The 20,218-nt window shown below is 46.7% G+C and overlaps 1 protein-coding gene across 4 annotated transcripts in view; it reads right to left on the bottom strand.

Annotated features, from left to right (window-relative positions):
- Nucleotides 1-20,218, bottom strand: part of daam2 (dishevelled associated activator of morphogenesis 2) — a 458,630-nt gene that overhangs the window by 108,221 nt on the left and 330,191 nt on the right. For all 4 annotated transcript variants that reach the window (XM_072500175.1, XM_072500172.1, XM_072500174.1 and 1 more), the window contains 4 exons: nucleotides 18,990-19,128; nucleotides 16,763-16,821; nucleotides 14,498-14,688; nucleotides 11,849-12,157 (listed from right to left, as the gene is read on the bottom strand). In XM_072500175.1, the coding sequence (XP_072356276.1) occupies nucleotides 11,849-12,157; nucleotides 14,498-14,688; nucleotides 16,763-16,821; nucleotides 18,990-19,128 (698 nt within the window). The remainder of the gene's footprint in view (nucleotides 1-11,848; nucleotides 12,158-14,497; nucleotides 14,689-16,762; nucleotides 16,822-18,989; nucleotides 19,129-20,218) is intronic.

Consider the following 20,218-nt stretch of genomic DNA (forward strand, 5'->3'; position numbering starts at 1 on the left):
GGCATGAGTCCCGAACGGCCAGACGTGGTTAGAACCACGACATCAGGAACTGGGCTGGTCGAGATCGGAGTAACACTGGGAGGGCCTCTGGCAATGGCCGCCCAGCCGCACGGTGTAATTCGCGGACGAGCGATTCTCCGGGGGCTGGAAATCGCAGGAGCGGCGTCAGGCCCGATTCGGGCGTAAAAGTCGATTCTCCGCCCCCGCGCCAAACGCGATTTCGGTGCGGGGCTGCGGAGAATCCAGCCCCTCATCTTTATGGGACAAAGATTCAGCGAGAGGTGGATCGATGTTATAATTTAGTTTTGACATTGAGTTATGATGAGGTGTGCACTCCAAGTGTGCCCTCTTCACTTGTTCTAAATAAATCCACGAAAATAATAATATCAGAATTTGACACAATGATAGTTTGACACTTCATAGTTACAACTTCACCAACACTCATTTCCAATCTAGGCATTTTTGGATTGGATCGGTTTAGCATACAGTGAAAAGTATTGTTCTGCATGCAGCTCAGACAGATCATTCCGTACATGAAAAGAAAATACATAATAGAGCAAATATAAAATATACAATGTAAATACATAGACACAGGTGAAGCACACAGGAGTGAAGTATTACTCAGCAGAGAAGGTGTGTGAAGAGATCAGATCAGTCCATAAGTCCATCAGTCAATAAGAGGGTTGGTTAGGCATCTGGTAACAGAGGTGAAGCTGTTTTTGAGACTGTTCGTGCATGTTTTCAGACTTCTGTATCTCCTGCCTGATGGAAGAAGTTGGAAGAGTGAGTAAGCCGGGTGGGAGGGGTCTTTGATTATGCTGCCCGCTTTCCCCAGGCAGCGGGAGGTGTAGACGGAGTCAATGGATGGGAGGCGGGTTCGTGTGATGGACTGGGCGGTGTTCACGACTCTCTGAAGTTTCTTGCGGTCCTGGGCCAAGCAGTTGCCATACCAGGCTGTGATGCAGCCAGATAGGATGCTTTCTACAGTGCACCTGTAAAAGTCAATGTGGACATGCCGACTTTCCTTAGTTTCCTGAAGGAAAGCACTGTTGTGCTTTCTTGGTTGTAGCGTCGACATGGGTGGGCCAGGCCGGTTTTTTGCTGATGTGCACAACTCGGAATTTGAAGCTGTCAACCATCTCCACCTCGGCCCCGTTGATGCAGACAGGGGTGTGCACAGTGCTTTGCTTCCTGAAGTCAATGAGCAGCTCTTTAGTTTTGCTGGAATTGAGGGAGAGATTGTTGTTGCTGCACCACTCCTCGAGGTTCTCTATCTCCCTCCTGTCTTCTGACTCATCGTTGTTTGAGATCCGATCCATTACGTTCGTGTCGTCAGCAAACTTGTAGATGGAGTTTTTACTTTTTATATCACAATATCTCCATGCTAGGATGACTCCCTAACAAAGAGTGTGTGTGTGTGTGTGGAAGAGGGCAGTTACAATGCAGTCGTAAACATAGCTGCATTCATTCAAAGGGGGGGACAGCATCAGTAACCAGTGAAGAACAGCCTTATTTCTCCCACTGCCTGTTACTAGCCCCGTTGACAGTGTCACAACTGGTTATTATCACCGATCAAACCACTGCGACTACTGCAGGAAACTATACCCTCAAATCCTGATAAATGCATAGCCACACAATGCCAAGACAAATGTTATGCTTGGAGCGGGACAGCTAGAATTTGCAGACTAAAATAGCCCATTTATAAATTCCTGTCCCCACAGCTCAGTTAATCATTCATTCAGCACCTCAATCCAAACAGAAACAGAGTGGATTTTGAGAAAGGGGTGAGGGGGGGGGAGGGAAATAAAGCTGCACAGTAGGGATGTGTTGTCTACAAAGTGAAACCTGGCAGAGGGCCTGGGTGAGCTGAACAATCGCTTGCTGGGATCAAGATTGCATTTCCGTTGAAGCATGGTAAAACAGGATTTTTTTGACTGGAGTTGTGCACAAAGACGTGGATGGAATACAGAGAGGCAGGACACTGCAAAGTTACACAATGGGAGTTAATGGGAAGGAAGAAGGAAGGTCAGCATTTTTTAAAGCGCATCATTCACCATCAGGTACGGCTTAGTGGGTTATTTAAGAAGGATTTGTAGACACTAAAGGCACCAAGGGGTATGGGGAGAGAGCGGGCATAAAGCATTGAGGTAGAGGATCAGTAATGATCATACTGAACGATACAGCAAGCTCAAGGGGCTGAATGGCCTACTCCTGCTCCTGTTTTCTATGTTTCTATGTAGCTGTCACCACCAAGTCAGACGTTTGTGCGTTCAAATTCCACACTGTGTTCCCGCGGAGTGGCCATTTTCAGTCAATTAGCCTAAGTTACAGATCGTTCGTGCACAAGACAGTCCATAAACTGCAACTGGATGAAAGACAAGTGAAACAATGTTTTCCTGCGTTGCCCCTTTTTTGTGAGGATACCGCAGGAGCACCTTTTTGTTTTTAACCTCCCCAGCTGAACGTGCGCAAGGCCGATGGGGGGAGGAGTGTCTGGCTAATTTTTTATCCAACTGGTAACAGCTCCCACAATGCTGTATCCCATCATTACCACATCCCATCCCTTATGCACCTGGGCACTTGAACCCACAGCTTTCTGATCCGGAGGCTACAGAGCTCCCAATCGAGCTGAACTCAGCTTGCTCCACTTGTACACTACACACTGGAAACAAATGGAATATTTGCCCATCTCTGGTTTAGTACAATGATCATGGGCACGTTAAACACAAACATCAGGAGGAATACGTGACCAGTAATATTCATAGTGCTCGACCAATCCCTTCAGGAATCCAAGAGAAATGGCATTAATGGTGCCCCAATTTTGCAACGCTGTAATACTGTTGTGACGATATGTGTAAGTGCGATGGTGTGTTTATGTGACAGCCTGCCAATGTGACAGCATTCTGAGATGATAGTCTGCAAATGTAAATGCCCTGACGTGACAATGCCCCTTTGTTAGTCTGTGTCAATATGATCGTGTCCCAGTGTGACTGTTCTACATCAGAACGGCAGGCTCTGAAGGCTAAAACTGGAGCCCAACCTTTGCACACTTACATTTACAGGGGCACATATTATAAACATGGGCACTTCCCAAATCAACAGCCCTGTCAGTCTGCTTCTAAATATAGGAGTCCTCTCTCCAAATACAATGAAATACTCAATTACTTTAAAATTAACATGACTGCTCTCAAATCTGATACTATCCCATTAATGCAGTGAATGCATCAAATTATGCAATGGGTAGGCATAGTCTTGACTCATGCGGGCAAAATCACATTGGCAATCACCCTGGTGGTGCTGGGAGAAACTGGCAATCTTTAGTTAGATTGCTTGGACAATATTTACATCAAAGGCTGATTGACTACAATTTCAAAGTAGAAACATTCAGATTAAAATCAATGATGTTGCTTGCTCCACAGCTTTAATGGGGTGCCCAAGCCCAAACAAAACCATAGTAAAGACTTGATTAAACAGTAGACAAACTCTTTATAGATAATCCCTCAGGACTGAGGAAAACCTTTCCCATTTGGATTTGATGGGTTCTGAAAGGGTTGCTAAATCCAACGTGCGATCTGCAGCCTCTGCCACATGCGGGGCAGCTGATATTTGAAGAGTTAGATATATTGGGTTTTTTTTTTTAAATGAGGTTTGCGCTCTCTCTCCAATGTCTTGACTTGGTCTGTGTGTGCTCTCGATGAAGTCTTGCAATGTGCTCGGTGCATCCCGAACAAACGTTCCCCACTTTGGTCGGTCACAAGCCAGAGATTCCCATGAGTCGGCTAAGATGTTTGAGGTGCTTTGAGGACATCCCGAAAGCACTTCCGTCGTCCTCCTCGGTGACTCCTGCTAAAACCAAGTTCTGAGTAGAGCAGTTACTTCGGGAGTGTGATGACAGGCACATGAACACCATGTCCTGGCTGGACGAGCTGGTTTTGCGGGATGAACGCCTCAACGCCTCAGCGCTCGGTAAATCGGCTTGGCGGAGGACACCAGATCTGGAGGATCTTGCGAAGGCATCACTGGTGATAGTTCTCCAGTAAACCATAGACAAAATAATTTAATACAAGGGTTTTCATGCGCAATGTACAATGTCATTTCTAGACTGTGCAGATTAGGGACAATCAGGCTGAGAATTTGAATAAGGATTTCAGGCATTGAAGAAATGCGCACAGCATTCCTTTTTGATATTAAATATTGCACAGATAAACAAGATGACAGCCCAGACTTCACATACTTTAAGCAGTCCACTCTAGAGCATACTTACCAAGTGATAAGTATTTAAATGTATCAGAAGGTAGAGAAGGACCATTGGAATTGAATTGAATTTTCAGTTTATTTAATCTCTTGTCCCCATAGCAGCCCACTGTGTAAACAGTCAGTGTGCTGGGTCCATGGGACTCGATTTATGTTAAAGCTTCATTGTTTTGAGAAGCAGTTTGTGCATTCCTGCAGTAATCTGAATTTAATTTCCCTCCCGTAACCGGTGTTTTAGACACTGTGGCAGACAATGATTTCTGCAGCCGCCACTCCAGTAGAACGTGAAGCAATTTAATCTGATAGACTGTGCATGTTCAGCTGCATAATATTGTAGTACAAACTGACAAGCAGGAACTGGGATGAACTCTACAACTCATTGCCCGTTTTACCCAATCCATATCCCCACACTGCCGTTGCAGCCTTCTTATCTCAAACAGACTGCTTAAAGGTCACACATGGGGTCAAGGGGCAAAGCAGATTCACTGAAGGTAGTGGCCTCTCTTCTTTATCAACTATTCTAACCCCGAAGATTAGATTCCAGTCTGTAATCACTCCCAGGTATTCATTATTCTATATATAAACCATCTGAACCCCTCGATTAGATTCCAGTCTGTAATCACTCCCAGGTATCCATTATTCTATATATAAACCATCTGAACCCCTCGATTAAATTCCAGTCTGTAATCACTCCCAGGTATTCATTATTCTATATATAAACCATCTGAACCCCTCGATTAGATTCCAGTCTGTAATCACTCCCAGGTATCCATTATTCTATATATAAACCATCTAAACCCCTCGATTAGATTCCAGTCAGTAATCACTCCCAGGTGTCCATTATTCTATATATAAACCATCCAAACCCCTCGATTAGATTCCAGTCTGTAATCACTCCCAGGTATCCATTATTCTATATATAAACCATCTGAACCCCTCGATTAGATTCCAGTCTGTAATCACTCCCAGGTATCCATTATTCTATATATAAACCATCTGAACCCCTCGATTAGATTCCAGTCTGTAATCACTCCCAGGTATCCATTATTCTATATATAAACCATCTGAACCCCTCGATTAGATTCCAGTCTGTAATCACTCCCAGGTATCCATTATTCTATATATAAACCATCTGAACCCCTCGATTAGATTCCAGTCTGTAATCACTCCCAGGTATCCATTATTCTATATATAAACCACCTGAACCCCTCGATTAGATTCCAGTCTGTAATCACTCCCAGGTATCCATTATTCTATATATAAACCATCTGAACCCCTCTATTAGATTCCAGTTTGTTATCACTGGAAATAAAAAAGTGGGAGAGCTGAAAACGGGATTCCCAATTCATCACCACCAGTTTTGACTAACAGCAAAAGTCAGAATGACTCCCAATGCCCTTAATTGGGAAAGGATGAAGCAATTCAGCCAGAGATGCTGTTGACCAGCATCTAGTAACCCCAGAGTTAACTGAACAGTGAATGTATTTCACTGCAGAGCGCCACTTTGAGTGTACTCGTGTTGATTATAAATCATGCCCTGCTCTTTTCTGGGAGCTGAATGCCCATGAATGGACGGAGTTTATAACCACTGACTGGACGTATTTATTTCAAGAAAGCAGTGAGTGTCAGGGGAATGAAAAGTGTTGGGTTTCCTCTCATTTTAAAGTGATGGGCCCAAAAGGGATAGATCATCTATTATATTTTGACCACAGGCAGCAGCAAGTTGGACTGCGATCAGCTGGCTCTTGTTTAACTCAAGGCAAAGGTGTAGACAGCCTTCCCGACCTTCTCTGATCCCAGTGAGGATTCTGCCGGTGCTGGAAAAGAGAGTTTCTTCTCTTCCTGATCAACCAACATTCAAGTAATCTTTTGGTTTACTTGAAGGTCCTATACTTCACTACAGTTTCTCCTCTTCTTATGGGGAGCACAGTAGCATAGTGGTTAGCACAGTTGCTTCACAGCTCCAGGGTTCCAGGTTCGATTCCCGGTTTGGGTCACTGTCTGTGCGGAGTCTGCACGTTCTCCCTGTGTGTACGTGAGTTTCCTCCGGGTGCTCTGGTTTCCTCCCACAGTCCACCAGATGTGCAGGTTAGGTGGATTGGCCATGCTAAATTGCCCTGAGTGTCCAAAATTGCCCTTTGTCTTGGGTGGGGTTACTGGGTTATGGGGATATGGTGAAGTTGTGTGGTTGGGAAGGGTGCTCTTTCCAAGGGTGCAGACTCAATGGGCCGAATGGCCTCCTTCTGCACTGTAAATTCTATGAATCTATGCCACATTTCCTTGCCAACTAATCTTCTTTTCATTGGAGAGGTGCTGTTCCTGAGTGTCAGGGTGTCAATGTTCTAGATTTTCTCCTCTACATCTCTATTTTAAGCCCCTGTTTCCAGTACTGATGCCCTGGTCGCTGTTAAGATGCGGAGTAAGTCCCCCTCTACGTTTGTCATCACACACTGCCCCAGTTACTAACAGTTCGGGTCAGCCAGGTTGAGTTACATTGAGCCTACAGCACCATTCGCCTACTGGACCATTCTTCAGATGACTCTTCTCCCATCTTCATGCTTCTCATCCTTCTATTCCATTTTTCATAAGACCATAAGTCACAGGAGCAGAATTAGGCCACTCGGCCCATCGAGTCTGCTCTGCCATTCAATCATGGCTGATATTTTTCTCATCCCTATTCTCCTGCCTTCTCTCCATAACCTCAGATCCCCCTATTAATGAAGAACCTATCTACCTTTGTCTTAAAGACACTCAGTGATTTGGTCTCCACAGCCTCAAAGAGTTCCACAGATTCACCACCCTCTGGCTGAACAAATTCTTCCTGATCTCTGTTTTAAAGGATTGACCCTTTAGTGCGAAGCTGTGGACTCGGATTCTAGTTTCTCTTACTATTGGAAACACCTTCTCCATGTCCACTCTATCCAGGCCTTGCAGTATCCTGTAAGTTTCAATAAGATCACCACATCCTTCTAAACTCCAACGAGTACAGACCCAGAGTCCTCAGTCATTCCTCATACGACAAGCTCTTCATTCCAAGGATCATTATTGTGAACCTCCTCTGGACCCTTTCCAAGTCCAGCACATGCTTCCTTAGATACGGGGCTCAAAACTGCTCACAATACTCCAAATGGGGTCTGACCAGAGCTTTATATAGCCTCAGATGTATATCCCTGGTCTTGTATTCTAGCCCTCTTGACATCAATGCTAACATTGCATTTGCCTTCTTAACTGAACTTGCACGTGTCATAAAATACACCAGTATATCATGGTGCAGACGCACACTGATGGACACACAGTGGGACCAATCAACACACACAACACCGCAGCCAATCACCAATGAGAGCACACGCACTATAAAGACAGGGGGCATCAGAGTTCCCGCTCATTCGAGTTGCAGCTAGCTAGGAGGACAGAGCTCACAGCCTGCAACACAGACATTCACCATGTGCTGAGTGCATCGACTGGTTAGGACAAGGCAAAGGTCTTTAGTTAAAGCTAGTATCGTGTTAACCCACAGTCTGAGTTGCACTATTTCAAGTGTTGGTGACCTGTATGTGATCCAGAACACCCAACACATCAGCACGTTAGTTAACCTGAAGAGAATTGTGAACAAGGATTCCCAAGTCCCTTTGATTTTCTGATTTCCTAAGCATTTCCCCATTCATAAAATAGTACATGCCTCCATTCTTCCTACCAAAGTGCATAACCTCACACTTTTCCACATTGTTTTCCATCTGCCACTTCTTTACCCACTCTCCTCACCTGTTCAAGTCCTTCTGCAACCCCCTACTTCCTCAATACTACCTGTCCCTCTATTTTTCCTTATATGTTTACCTCGTTTTCCCATTAATGCTGTTCTTCTCTCAATAACTTATTGTGATATAATGATCCACATTACTGCCGTACTGGAGTTCTTTCTATAAATCATGGGTCATGTACTTCAACAGTAGAGCGCATCTCCCTCTAAATTATCCCCTTAGCAATCCCAGGTGATATATAACATGGATGGGATGCAAGGTAAACCTCCCTCCACCACACCCATAATATAGTTGCAGTGGATACAGATTCAGGGAAGATGGCGACTACAATTCCCGCCGCCATTCAGACGAGATGCTAAACCAAGTTCCCCTGTCTGTTCTCTGAGCTGCACCAGGGAGGTCCCATTTGGCATTACTTCAAAGAAGAACTAAGGTGTTTTCAGTGGTTCCCTGGCCAATATTTATTCATCAGTCAACATCACAAAAATAGTTCACACTCCCTTGTGCAATATTTCTATTTCCCACATCAGCCACCTTTTTTTCAATCATTCAAGGGATATGGGCTTCGCTGGTTAGGCCAACATTCATTGCCCGTTCCTAATTCAGAGAATCCTTACAATGCAGAAGGAGGCCATTCGGCCCACCGGGTCTGCACCAACCCTCCGAAAGAGCATTCTACCTCAGCCCACTCCCCCCACCCTATCCTTGTAACCCCGCACATCTAACCTGCACACCTTTGTGGGAAGAAACCGGAGCACCCGGAGGAAACCCACACAGACACGGGGAGAACGTGCAAACTCCACACAGTCACCCTTCTAGACAGATCATTTTGTGATGTTGACTGATGAATAAATATTGGCCAGGGAACCACTGAAAACACCTTAGTTCTTCTTTGAAGTAATGCCAAATGGGACCTCCCTGGTGCAGCTCAGAGAACAGATGGGGGACTTGGTTTAGCATCTCGTCTGAATGGCGGCGGGAATTGTAGTCGCCATCTTCCCTGAATCTGTATCCACTGCAACTATATTATGGGTGTCATGGAGGGAGGTTTACCCTGCATCCCATCCATGCTATATATCACCTGGGATTGCTAAGGGGATAATTTAGAGGGAGATGCGCTCCACTGTGAGGCAATAGTGCTAACCACTGTGCCACCATGGCACCCTAGTTGCCCCCCCCCCCACCCTGAGAAGGTGGTGGTGAGCTGCTGCAGCCCATGTGGTGTAGGTACACCGCAGTGCTGTTAGAAAGTTCCAGGATTTTGACCCAGCGACAGTGAAAGAACGGCAATATATTTCCAAGTCAGAGTAGTGGGCGACTTGGAGGGGAAGTTGCGGGAGCTGGGGTTCCCAGGTATCTGCTGATCATGTCCTTCTGGATGGCAGTGGTTTGGTTATGGGTTTGGTAAATGCAGTTGAAGGAGCCTCGGCGAGTTCCTGCAATGGCCTTCCAGATTGAATGTGGTCGGTTCAAGCCCATTTCCTTACATGCGCTGACGTCTGCCACCAAGTGGCTATTTCAACCCTAACATCTCGATTATAAAGGTGGAAATTTTAACTTGTGAGTTAATTTCCTGACTTCGAGCAGTTTTAACCTCCAGATTATGTGCTTCCTAATTTCACTCTCGGAAGGCCCCACTTCTAATTTGAAAGATTGATCACCTCATTCTGGACTCCCACCCCCACCCCCACCCCCTCCCCTTCCTCCCGCTTCACCAGAGGAAATACTTTTGCTCCATCTGTTCAAATCCTTTTAACATTATGAACACCTCAGTCTGATCTCACCTCACTTGTGTACACTCAAGGAAATGCAAGCCAGGTTTCTGCAACCTGCAAATCTCCAGGAGGTGAACGGAAAGACTGGCGGGAAGATGAAAAAAGGGGCCAGGGAAACAGTGCAGGTTCCCAGTTGATTCACATGTGGACAACACGCACAAACTACTGTTCCAAAATAATTTCTCTTTACTCCAGCCAGTGAAAACAAATGATGGCAGAATACTGATTAATAGAAGGGCCCTGTTTATGAAGAAAATTAGTCCGCATTCCCCGTCAACTGCCAAGCACGTCATTAAACCGCACACTCTCAACAACAGAGGAGAATGGGACATTGCAGAACTACATCAGGTTTTGTTCTATTCTCACTCAGACAGTCAAAAGCATTCCTCTGGTCTCCGGACTACCATTTAACCTCGATGTACCTTTCCTCGAGTGAGTTGCATTTGTGTTCGGTGTGGGAGGAAACTGGAGAGAAATGGCTGGGAGTCTGGCCAGACCCCGACTGAGAGAATATCGCTTCTTGCCAAATGTGGCTCTATCAGAAGCAATATTAAACACCCCCCTTCCCTAGCAACCTTAGGGCTCTGTGAACATGGCCTTTTACGTTCTCCCTCATTTGCAATCTGCACATTAGTCGAAAAAGGGCAAGAGCAAATTATTTGCCAAGTGTCTGGCTGATGATTCGAAACTTCGAAAGCCCCCATAAGGAAACAGCAAGAGGTCTTACAACACCCAATCCACCTCTTCATCCACCCGAGGAAGGAGCTGTGCTCCGAAAGCTAGTGATTCAAAACAAACCAGTTGGACTTTAACCTGATGCTGTAAGACTTCTTACTGTGCCCAATGTAGTCCAATGCCGGCATCTCCCCTGAAGTAAAGGTAGCAAACTTCACTTCGTAGGCAGAAGGGTCTTTTGGGTTTGCAGTGAGTGCTTTTGAGATGCCTTTCTAGATGCAAGATGTGTCCCAGACATTGGTGCTGTTGGTGTTTAGCTGGGGGTCACTAAATGACGACGAGGAACAGGTTCCTTTTTCGACAACTGTGGGGCATAGAGACCAATTGCACGTTGCCCAGCACAGATTAGCTGCCTCAGATCAGCAACATCATCCTAAAACCTCAGCGTAGTAAGGCTTAAGGTTCGATCCCTGGTTATCTCGCAACGTAGCTGATTGGATGCCGGTGGTGAGGGTTGGACCAGTCGAAATGTCAACCCGAATCGTGGCCCACAAGTAAGCAGGTTCTTGGGCTGACGGTGGCGCAGTGCTGATGTCGCTGGACTAAGTATCCAGAGGCCCTGGCTCTGGGGGCATGGGTTCAAATCCATCATTAAAGCTGGTGAAATTTGAATTCAATAAATCTGGAATTATGAAGCCATTTTCAGTAATGGCAACCATGAAACGATCATCAATTGTTGTTAAAAAACCATCTGGCTCAATAATACCCCTTCTGGAAGGAAATCTCCCCTCCTTACCCGGTCTGGCTGACATATAACCACGTGGTTAACTGTCCTCTGAAGTGGCCTCGCAAGCCACTCAGTCCAAAGGTAATTAGGGTTTAGGAATGCTGGCAGCGTCCCCATCATATGAAATTATTTTTTTAAAGAGATTATCTTTTTAAATAAAAAGAATTTAGTGTATCCAATTCATTTTTTTCCAATTAAGGGGCAATTTTGCCTGTTCAATCCACCTGCCCTGCACATCTTTGGGTTGTGGGGGCGAAACCCACGCAAACACGGGGAGAATGTGCAAACTCCACACGGACAATGACCGAGAGCCGGGATCGAACCTGGGACCTCGGCGCCGTGAGGCAGAAATGCTATAAAAGAGATTATCGTTATCGTTATTGATTTCCTGTTGGTGATATCTTACTGTGCATAAATTGGTTGCTACATTACAACAGTAAGTACACTTCAAAAGTATTTCATTGGCTGTGAAGCACTGGGGGATGTCCAGAAAGTGTGAACGGCGTCGCATAAAATGCTTATTCTTCCACTTCCACTCCCGTGGGGAAGACCAAACCAAGACACGCTCATTGCTGAGGCAAATACAAATTCTTCCTTACCTCTGATAGCTTGTGCCAATTGAAGGACTTCAGCGGGTGCGAGGGCTGTGGAATGGCTTTCTTCCTCATGCTTCCCATGGTGAGGGGGCAAGGGGGTGGTAGCATGGCGAGGCTGAAGAAGGGAGGGGCTCCGGGCGGAGGGGGCGGGCCGCCAGGTGGCAGGGGCGGGGGAGGAGGGGGCAGGAATTCGTAGGGGAGGGGCGGGGGTGGTGGAGGCAGCAGCTCCCCCAGCATGAGGGGAGGAGGAGGAGGAGGGAGGGGTCCCCCGGGTGGGGGAGGGGGAGGGGGGAAGGAGAGGCCTCCTACGGTCTGAAACAGAGAAAAAAAGAGAACGAAAACTGTGAGCAAGCAGTAAAATTTAAAAAGGCCAACAGCATATCTGTTAAAGAGGCGCTGCCTTTGGAGTGTTGTTCAAACATTTCTTTCAGGAATCGGATGAGCCCATTCAGCCCCTCTGGCCCTGCTTTACTTCATAGAACATATAAACCACTGTAAAGCCCATCTACACTATTCCCTTATCGTCCATATGTCTATCCAATGACCATTTGAATGCCCTTAGTGTATGGGAAGGAAAAACAATTGATTGGGAATTCCTTATGTTTTCACAATGACATTCTTTCTCGCTTTTTGTCAGGGATCACAGAGCATCTGAAATATCCTTTTTTTTAAATGAGGCAAATCTGGCACTGACTATAAAAGAATTGACTGAGTGAAGTGGTGCATTGTATGAATCACATTTGCCGCATTGTGTCAAAACAATACAAAGCACTTTGCACAGTAAGTGACTATGAAGTGCAGTGTCTGTTGTTCTGGTTGTAGGTTAGTCATTTTTATATGTTATTGGCCAGCTATATTTTCTCACTGAGCTTCCTGCCAACGTAAGACGGCCAATGCAAGATGGCCGCTGATACCCGAATGTGCACGCACACTGATCCGGCATGCCCAGAAATGCAATCCAATGATGTAATGCCTGCTGGGATGGCAGTACAATGTTACAGTGATCCAGAGCCAACACCAATGTGGACATGTCCCATGCTCCTAAATCCCGCCCAGAGGTTCGAACTGCACCCGCATGGCACTGGCAACAAACACAACCATTTGTTTCTCAGGGCATTAATAAATGAATGCCTGGTCCATCTTTGGTTGAACTGGCATTGGTCAAGGGGGCACTGCTGATAATGATACACATCCCTGCTCAGAGTAGCATCTTTGATTCTTTAACATCCACTTGAATCACAGGTTAAAAGCATTCAATGCTCTGTCAATGGGACGGCACCTCTGATGGGGCACTACTGCCTCAGTCCTGGGCTGGGGAATCAGGTCAGATTAGTTGTCTGAGCCTAGAACCACATCCAGCACTACCGACTGAGATATAGTGATCCAGGTACAGTCCTCACTTTAACAAAGTAAGTCAAAGGGGCAACAGTTTTAAAGTGGGTGCTTGACCGCGGCTCAGACCCCTCGAGTCAGGAAAGCTGTGAGTTGAAATCGATCTTCGTTGAAATCTCATTGCAATGCTAGAGTGCGCCGCATTGTTGGAGGTGTCATCTTTTGGATGAGATTTTAAACCAAATCTGGCCGTTCAAATGGACATGAAAGATCCCACTGTGTTCTTCAAAGAAGAGCAGTGGGACTCTGCTGGTGCCCTGGGCAACATTAATTCCTCAACCAACACTTCAAATGGATGATCTGGCCAGTATGGTTTGTGAGAGCCGCCACATAGAATCATAGAATCCGTACAATGCAGATGGAGGCCATTCAGCCCATTGGGTCTGCACTGACCCTCTGAAAGGATACTCCACCCGAGCCCACTCTCCCACCCGACCCCAATAACCCCTGAGCCTAACGTTCACACCTTTGGACACCAGCCGCAATTTATACTGGCCAAAGCACATCTTCGACTCTGGGAGGAAACTGGAGCACCCGGAGGAAGCCCACGCAGACACGGGGAGAAAGTGCAAAACAGACACGGGGAGAAAGTGCAAAACAGACACAGTCACCCGAGGCGGGAATTGAACCCGGGATGCTGAAACTGTGATTCAGCAATGCTAACCACCGTGCCACCCTACATTACTTACTTTAGAACAGTGAGCACACTTCAGAAGTACTGTATTGAACGTAAAGGGCATTAGGAGGTCCAGTGGTCCTCCTGCATCAATGCAAACCTTTCTTTCATGAAAATTGGAAAATTAGGTAATCAGAAATATGTCTGCGACAATTTGGAACAACTTCCCTTGTCACGACGCAGAGAGCGGTTAGCACTGTTGCTTCACAGCTCCAGGGTCCCAGTTCGATTCCGGGCTTGGGTCACTGTCTGTGCAGAATCTGCACCTTCTCCCCGTGTCTGCGTGGGTTTCCTCCGGGTGCTCCGGTTTCCACCCACAGTCCAAAGATGTGCTGGTTAGGTGGACTGGCCATGATAGCCCCTTAGTGTCCAAAATGGTTGGGTGGGCTTACTGGATTACGGGGATAGGGTGGAGGTGTGGGCTTGGGTAGGGTGCTCTTTCCAAGGGCCGGTGTAGACTCGATGGGCCGAATGGCCTTTTTCGTCACTGTAAATCCTATGATTCTATGAAACACATCTCTCCTTCACACGTGGTGCCTTTGTCGCCTCGAAGTTGCCTGAACTGATAACAGTGGGGGTCTTACCGAGGTTGCCAGTTCATTCAGGCGGGTAGAGAGTTCTATCACTTGATCTCTCGCTTGCCGCAACTCCACTGACTCTTTCTGGAGCTTATCCTTCATCTTATTGAGCGTTTTCATCATGTCGTCCTTCTCCTGGGTTTTGGTCTCACACTCCCTCTCCTTCTTCTCGAGTCTCGCCAATAATTCTACGTGTTCTGGCCATAACAGAAACATTTATATGTCCGTGTGTGCAAGGAATTTCACAGCACAGTCCTCCGTACCCAATGCTTGTATAAATCCAGACAGAGGGTGTGAGGACGCTAGCAGAAACATGGAACATCAAAAAACATGAATCTCTCACACACAAGAATAGATTTTTATCCAATGGAACAAATCACCCGCCATTTGGCGACCTATTCAATTATCATAGATCATAGATCATAGAATTTACAGTGCAGAAGGAGGCCATTCGGCCCATCGAGTCTGCACTGGCTCTTGGAAAGAGCACCCTACCCAAGGTCAACTCCTCTACCCTATCCCCATAACCCAGTAACCCCATCCAACACTAAGGGCAATTTTTTGACACTAAGGGCAATTTATCATGGCCAATCCACCTAACCTGCACATCTTTGGACTGTGGGAGGAAACCGGAGCACCCAGAGGAAACCCACGCACACACGGGGAGGATGTGCAGACTTCGCACAGACAGTGACCCAAGCCGGAATCGAACCTGGGACCCTGGAGCTGCAAAGCAATTGTGCTATCTACAATGCTACCGTGCTGCCCACAATGGAATTATCATTCCATTGAAACGAACTGGAGTGGAATTATGGTTACCGGGAGTCTCCAGGGATTGAAAACCAGCGGGGGAGGGGGATCACAGAGGCTTAACAAAATTAAACTTGAGATTTTCCTTCTATTTCTTTGAACATTCATTAGTTATAAGAATATTGGAGATGGGATAAAAAAGGCAAATTAACTGAGTCACGTGTCATCCGATTGAGTAATTTAAGAGCCTACTTGTTCCCTATTGGTTTGGAATGTGGTGCACAATGGGTGGCCAATATTGGGAGTGTGGGAAAGGGGCAATTGGAGACTGGAGGTCATGTGATGAAACCTCCATGGTTTTGGCAACCCTTGAATGAAAATGGCACAGGTCCTGTAGAGGGTGAACAAACTGCTCCGGCAGACTATTTATTACCAAGGCGGTGAAGATGATGATATGCCCACCATGATAACACCAGTGTCTGATGTTATCGTGAACCCTCTGGGTGCTCAAAAACTTTCCTTCCACACTCTAAAGCCCATTTCAATCTGCAAACTATCCCCGCGTTAAATGTATTTGGCTTTGTTTTAGCTTTGTGCAAGGGCTGTAAGGAAAACTATCAGACAGTGAGGTGAGTTCAAATGGAGCTGATCCGTCGCTCCATTTGATCCCAACTCTACTGACTTCCCACTGCACCCACTCCGTTTGCACTGGGAAGAGGATCGGTGGCCAGAGCGCACAGGTTTCAGATGGTCAGCAAAGGAGCCAGAGGAGTATCGAGGAGAAGGCCCCCCCCCCCCTCCCCCCCCTCTCCTCTATAGATGCAGCCTTATCTTTGATGAATCTTTCGTTGAACAATTATGATTCACAAAAATGATGTGATATTCATTATCATGGATGTTATGTCTTTCACGACAACACACCACATTTATCTTATCAATTTGTCTTGATTATGCTCCTTGCAAATGCTTTGGAACGTATACCATGTTGAAGGCACTGTATGAATGCAAATTGCTGCCTTAAGCATAGTAAAATATCTCAAAGTGCTTCAAACCGGAGTTATAGCCACCCCTTACAAGGTTGGCTGCTTCCCAGGTTCACAGGACAGTGAGGGAAACAGCCCGTTTTGAGGCCGTCACTTGCCCCATTAAGGCAAGGTGACGGCAGTGAAAATAGAGAATAGGCTTCAAGTGTGCAAGGCCACACTGACTGAGCTCAGCCCAGAGGATCTTGGAAACAGGTTGAGGAAACCAAAATCATAAACCTCAATGTCAGCGGAGCCGGGAGGTGGACCAGCTAAATTCGGATTCGGAATCCGGGGTCATGCCGCCTGCTATTTGTTCGACTGGTGCCACTTTACCCCATGAAGGAGGCCAGCATGCAAGGTGAGTAGGAAACAATCAGGACAGGTTTTGGCTGAGATAATCTAACTCAAATCACCGCAGTCTGAACATCCCGGGGCGTTCGAGACCGTGACATGGAGCACAGCATCAACAATGTCCGTGTCTCCATTGCAAACCTACCTTTCCTGAACCTTTCTGCTTGATCCTTCCACTGTTTCACTTCGTTCTCATTCACCAACCTGAAAACAGGAAAAGAGTTTCACATTCACTGGGCTATTTTTTTGCAAAATATTTTTATTCACATTTTCTTCAGACTTTACACCCCACCAACAAGCAGTAAACGGTAACAAATACAAAGTCAATCCCCTGATCAACAACAGCGATCCCATCCTCCCACCACCCCAAACAACGCCCCACCTGTCAATATAAGCATCAAATAAAACAAACCCTCCCACGGTGGGAAAAACAAAGGAAAAAAAAAGAAAAAGGAATCAGGAATCGCCTATGGTCACCATTGACCTATAGAATCCACCGTGCAACCCCCCCCCTAACATTCAATGCCATCCAATCCCCGAAAGAGTACCGTAAATGACACCCATGAATTGTAAACCCCCCCTCCCCGACTCCTCCCCTCCACTTCCTCGTATAAAACTCCTCCCCCCAACTTCTGTTCCTTCCCCCTACTTTCCACCCCGCTAGACTCATCGGAACCTGTTCTGTCAGGCTCCGATGGCCGCAGCCCCTCCCCCCACCTCACTCCCGTTCACTGGCCGGCTTAAACCGGCCAGCATGGAGGCCCCCGCCCCGGTCTCTTTCCCCCTTGGCCAGTCCCAGGAAAACCAAGAAATCCCCTTTAGCACACATACCTGCATACACACCCAAGCCCCAAAGAACCATCGTTGCAAGCGAAAGTCCCATCTCTTCCCTTGTCCAAATATACACAACATTGGCTCATTTAGCAGATACACCAGCACGCAGTGAAAAATTACAGTTACATGAGGCTACATCGGTACATGACCATTTCTCAATTCAGCCACAGTCCTTCTGCCTTGGGCTATTTCGCACAAGATTTATATCCACCACTACGGTAAAAACCCCGTGAAAAACCAAACGCTTTGGTTAGTGGGCAGGAGGAAGACAAGGGAGTGGACAATGAAACTAAGTTGGCTGAACAGCAGTTTGGATGGGTATGTTCCATTGGAAAAAAAGAGGCAATCACGCTGTTAATTGCGTTAATTAAGGTTAAGTATGTACAGGTGGAGGGTATTGATTACATTCATTTCAGCACAGGTAAAAAGACACAAACTCAGGGTGTGGGCTGTGTGAAGAGCTTATATATCTGTAAACAGACACTGAGAGATGGTGTGGGCCTTGTGAGGAGGTATCTACCTGTAATGGTTCAATCTGCAAATAAAGCTCATCCATGTAAAGACGGGCTCCCTCTTCTTCCTTCACCAACTGGTTACTGGTGCTAAGTTGTGGACAAAGTGTGCAATCTTACTTAGAATGGAGTGTCTGTGCCCATCTATTGTCAAACGCTCTTACTTTGCGTCCAATATGGGGAGAATCTTTATGACCCTGACATGGGGGAGGGCTGAGAAGATTCTTGGTATGGAACTGGTTTATTTTCCAGTTGGTGAAACTGTCATTTTGAATTATTTTGCTTGATCTGTCTGCCTTCCTCCTGAAGGTGCTGCCTCTTGTTGACTATGGCACTGTAGGGATGGGGCGGTTAGAGAGGGAGGGAGCCAGGCCTGAGATCCCAGGCCAGCTGTCAGTCTAGGCTGAGCAATGTTGACAGGTGATATAACCATGGAGACCATCGTTGACAAGCTCCGCCCTGATCCACATCTGGACATCCCAGAGGGAGTTGTGGGAATCGATCCAAGGAGAAACTGATTCCGAAAAATTTGACACCAAACGACAAGGGGAGGTGTTGTTCAGTGTTGTCAAAGAGTTATGTTTTAAAGAGTGCTGTGAAAGATTAGAAAGTGGCAGAAGGAGAAATGAGATTGAAGAAGGGAATTGCAAGGTATCGGGCCTCGGCAGTTTAAGGAATGACAGGTGGAGAGATGGAAATTGTGGATGCATAACTGAAGGGATACCATGTTTTCGGAGGATTGCAGCAGGAGATGAGAGCGATCGGGAGGAGTGAAGCCTGTTGTGTTATGCTTCTTCATGTAGCATAACACAACGTGGTACCAGTTAGTGCCTGTTAAACCATGGCAGGAATTGAATACATGGATGAAATTTTTAAATTTGAACCGTGGTAGGTCAGCGAGTACAGGATCCTGTGATCTTTGCCGGCCGTCGGAAATGCACTCTTTTTAATTGGCGCCGCACACATATTGGAAGTCTCATCCAACCACAGCTACACACTCACTCCCCACTGTCACACAATGCTCACATCCGAATGATGTTCTTCACATTGAAGTTCTCCAATGGTGCGACGTCAGGATCTTCCCCCTTCTCGTCCTGCAGCACTATTTGCTGCAGTATCCTGTCGAGGAGCTGCCAGTGCTGGCTGTTGGTTCCGTTCCTCTTCCCTGAAGAGCATTTCAGAATCAAGAAGGGTTAGAAATGTCTACCGCCGAATACCCTTGAAGCGCTAAGACACAGCTACATCGTTGAGAAGGACCGGTGCAAATGCCTCGCCGAATAACTCACTTTCACACTGAGTATTGGGATTCTAAGTTACCGTGTGAGGGATAAGGATGGGGGGGGGGGGGGGGAACCTTAAAATTAAGGCCGGGTCATTCCGGGAAATGTTAGGAAGCATTTTGTCACGCCAAAAATCGTGACGATCTGCATCTGGCCACGATCTATGCTTTGTGCAAATTGGTAGCCATGACCGAGAGTAATAATGGAGAGAGGGGGCGGGGGCTGACAAATGATTCAGAGTCTGAGGAGAACACAGGGGTATTTGATACCCTTGGGTGGAGAAAATGGAATCCACGCCGGCACTATGAGTAGATGTGTCTATCACAATGTGCATCTGCTGGATGCATTTTACGCTTATCGCAATTGGCAAGTGCACCCTGGGGCTTTCCATCAAACAGAACCTGACTAGCACTGTGCGATCATTCGTTCAGCAATCTAACGGGAATGGAGAACCTGGAAATACCTCACAGAAACTACGAACAGATAACCTGGAGGGGGATTTACTGAATGTGGCCTGTGTCTGAGGATGTTAGACGGACACTAGCAGAGGTGAGGGGTCAATAACCCATGGCGACCCTTTTTCTCGCCTGCCGATAACAGCTGAAACGGTTCCCCTGTGACGCCTCTAATTCCCTCCGAGCCCACGGAATATCGGCAATAGAAAAATGGCTGTATTTTGGATTCTTCATCAGTGTCCGTCCCTACCTTCCCTGTCGGTGTTGTGGGGCTTACAGAATCACCTCTTCTATTTACCCTTATGTAATGTTACTTTGGAAGCCAGATTCCTGCAGAGGGTTAAGTCCACTGAAATGAGCTTTCCAGATGTCCCTATAGCTCAAGGTCAAATAGCCAGGCGCGGCGGAGCATCCAGTTGTTATACCTTGTCCGTGCTTACATCTGAAGATTCGAGTGAGGCACTGGGGAGGTCACGGCATCTGTCCAGCTGACCTTTAGCAAGAGCCATCACCTTCAGGA

This window comes from Scyliorhinus torazame, chromosome 4 (genome assembly GCF_047496885.1).
Source record: "Scyliorhinus torazame isolate Kashiwa2021f chromosome 4, sScyTor2.1, whole genome shotgun sequence".
NCBI lineage: Eukaryota > Metazoa > Chordata > Chondrichthyes > Carcharhiniformes > Scyliorhinidae > Scyliorhinus > Scyliorhinus torazame.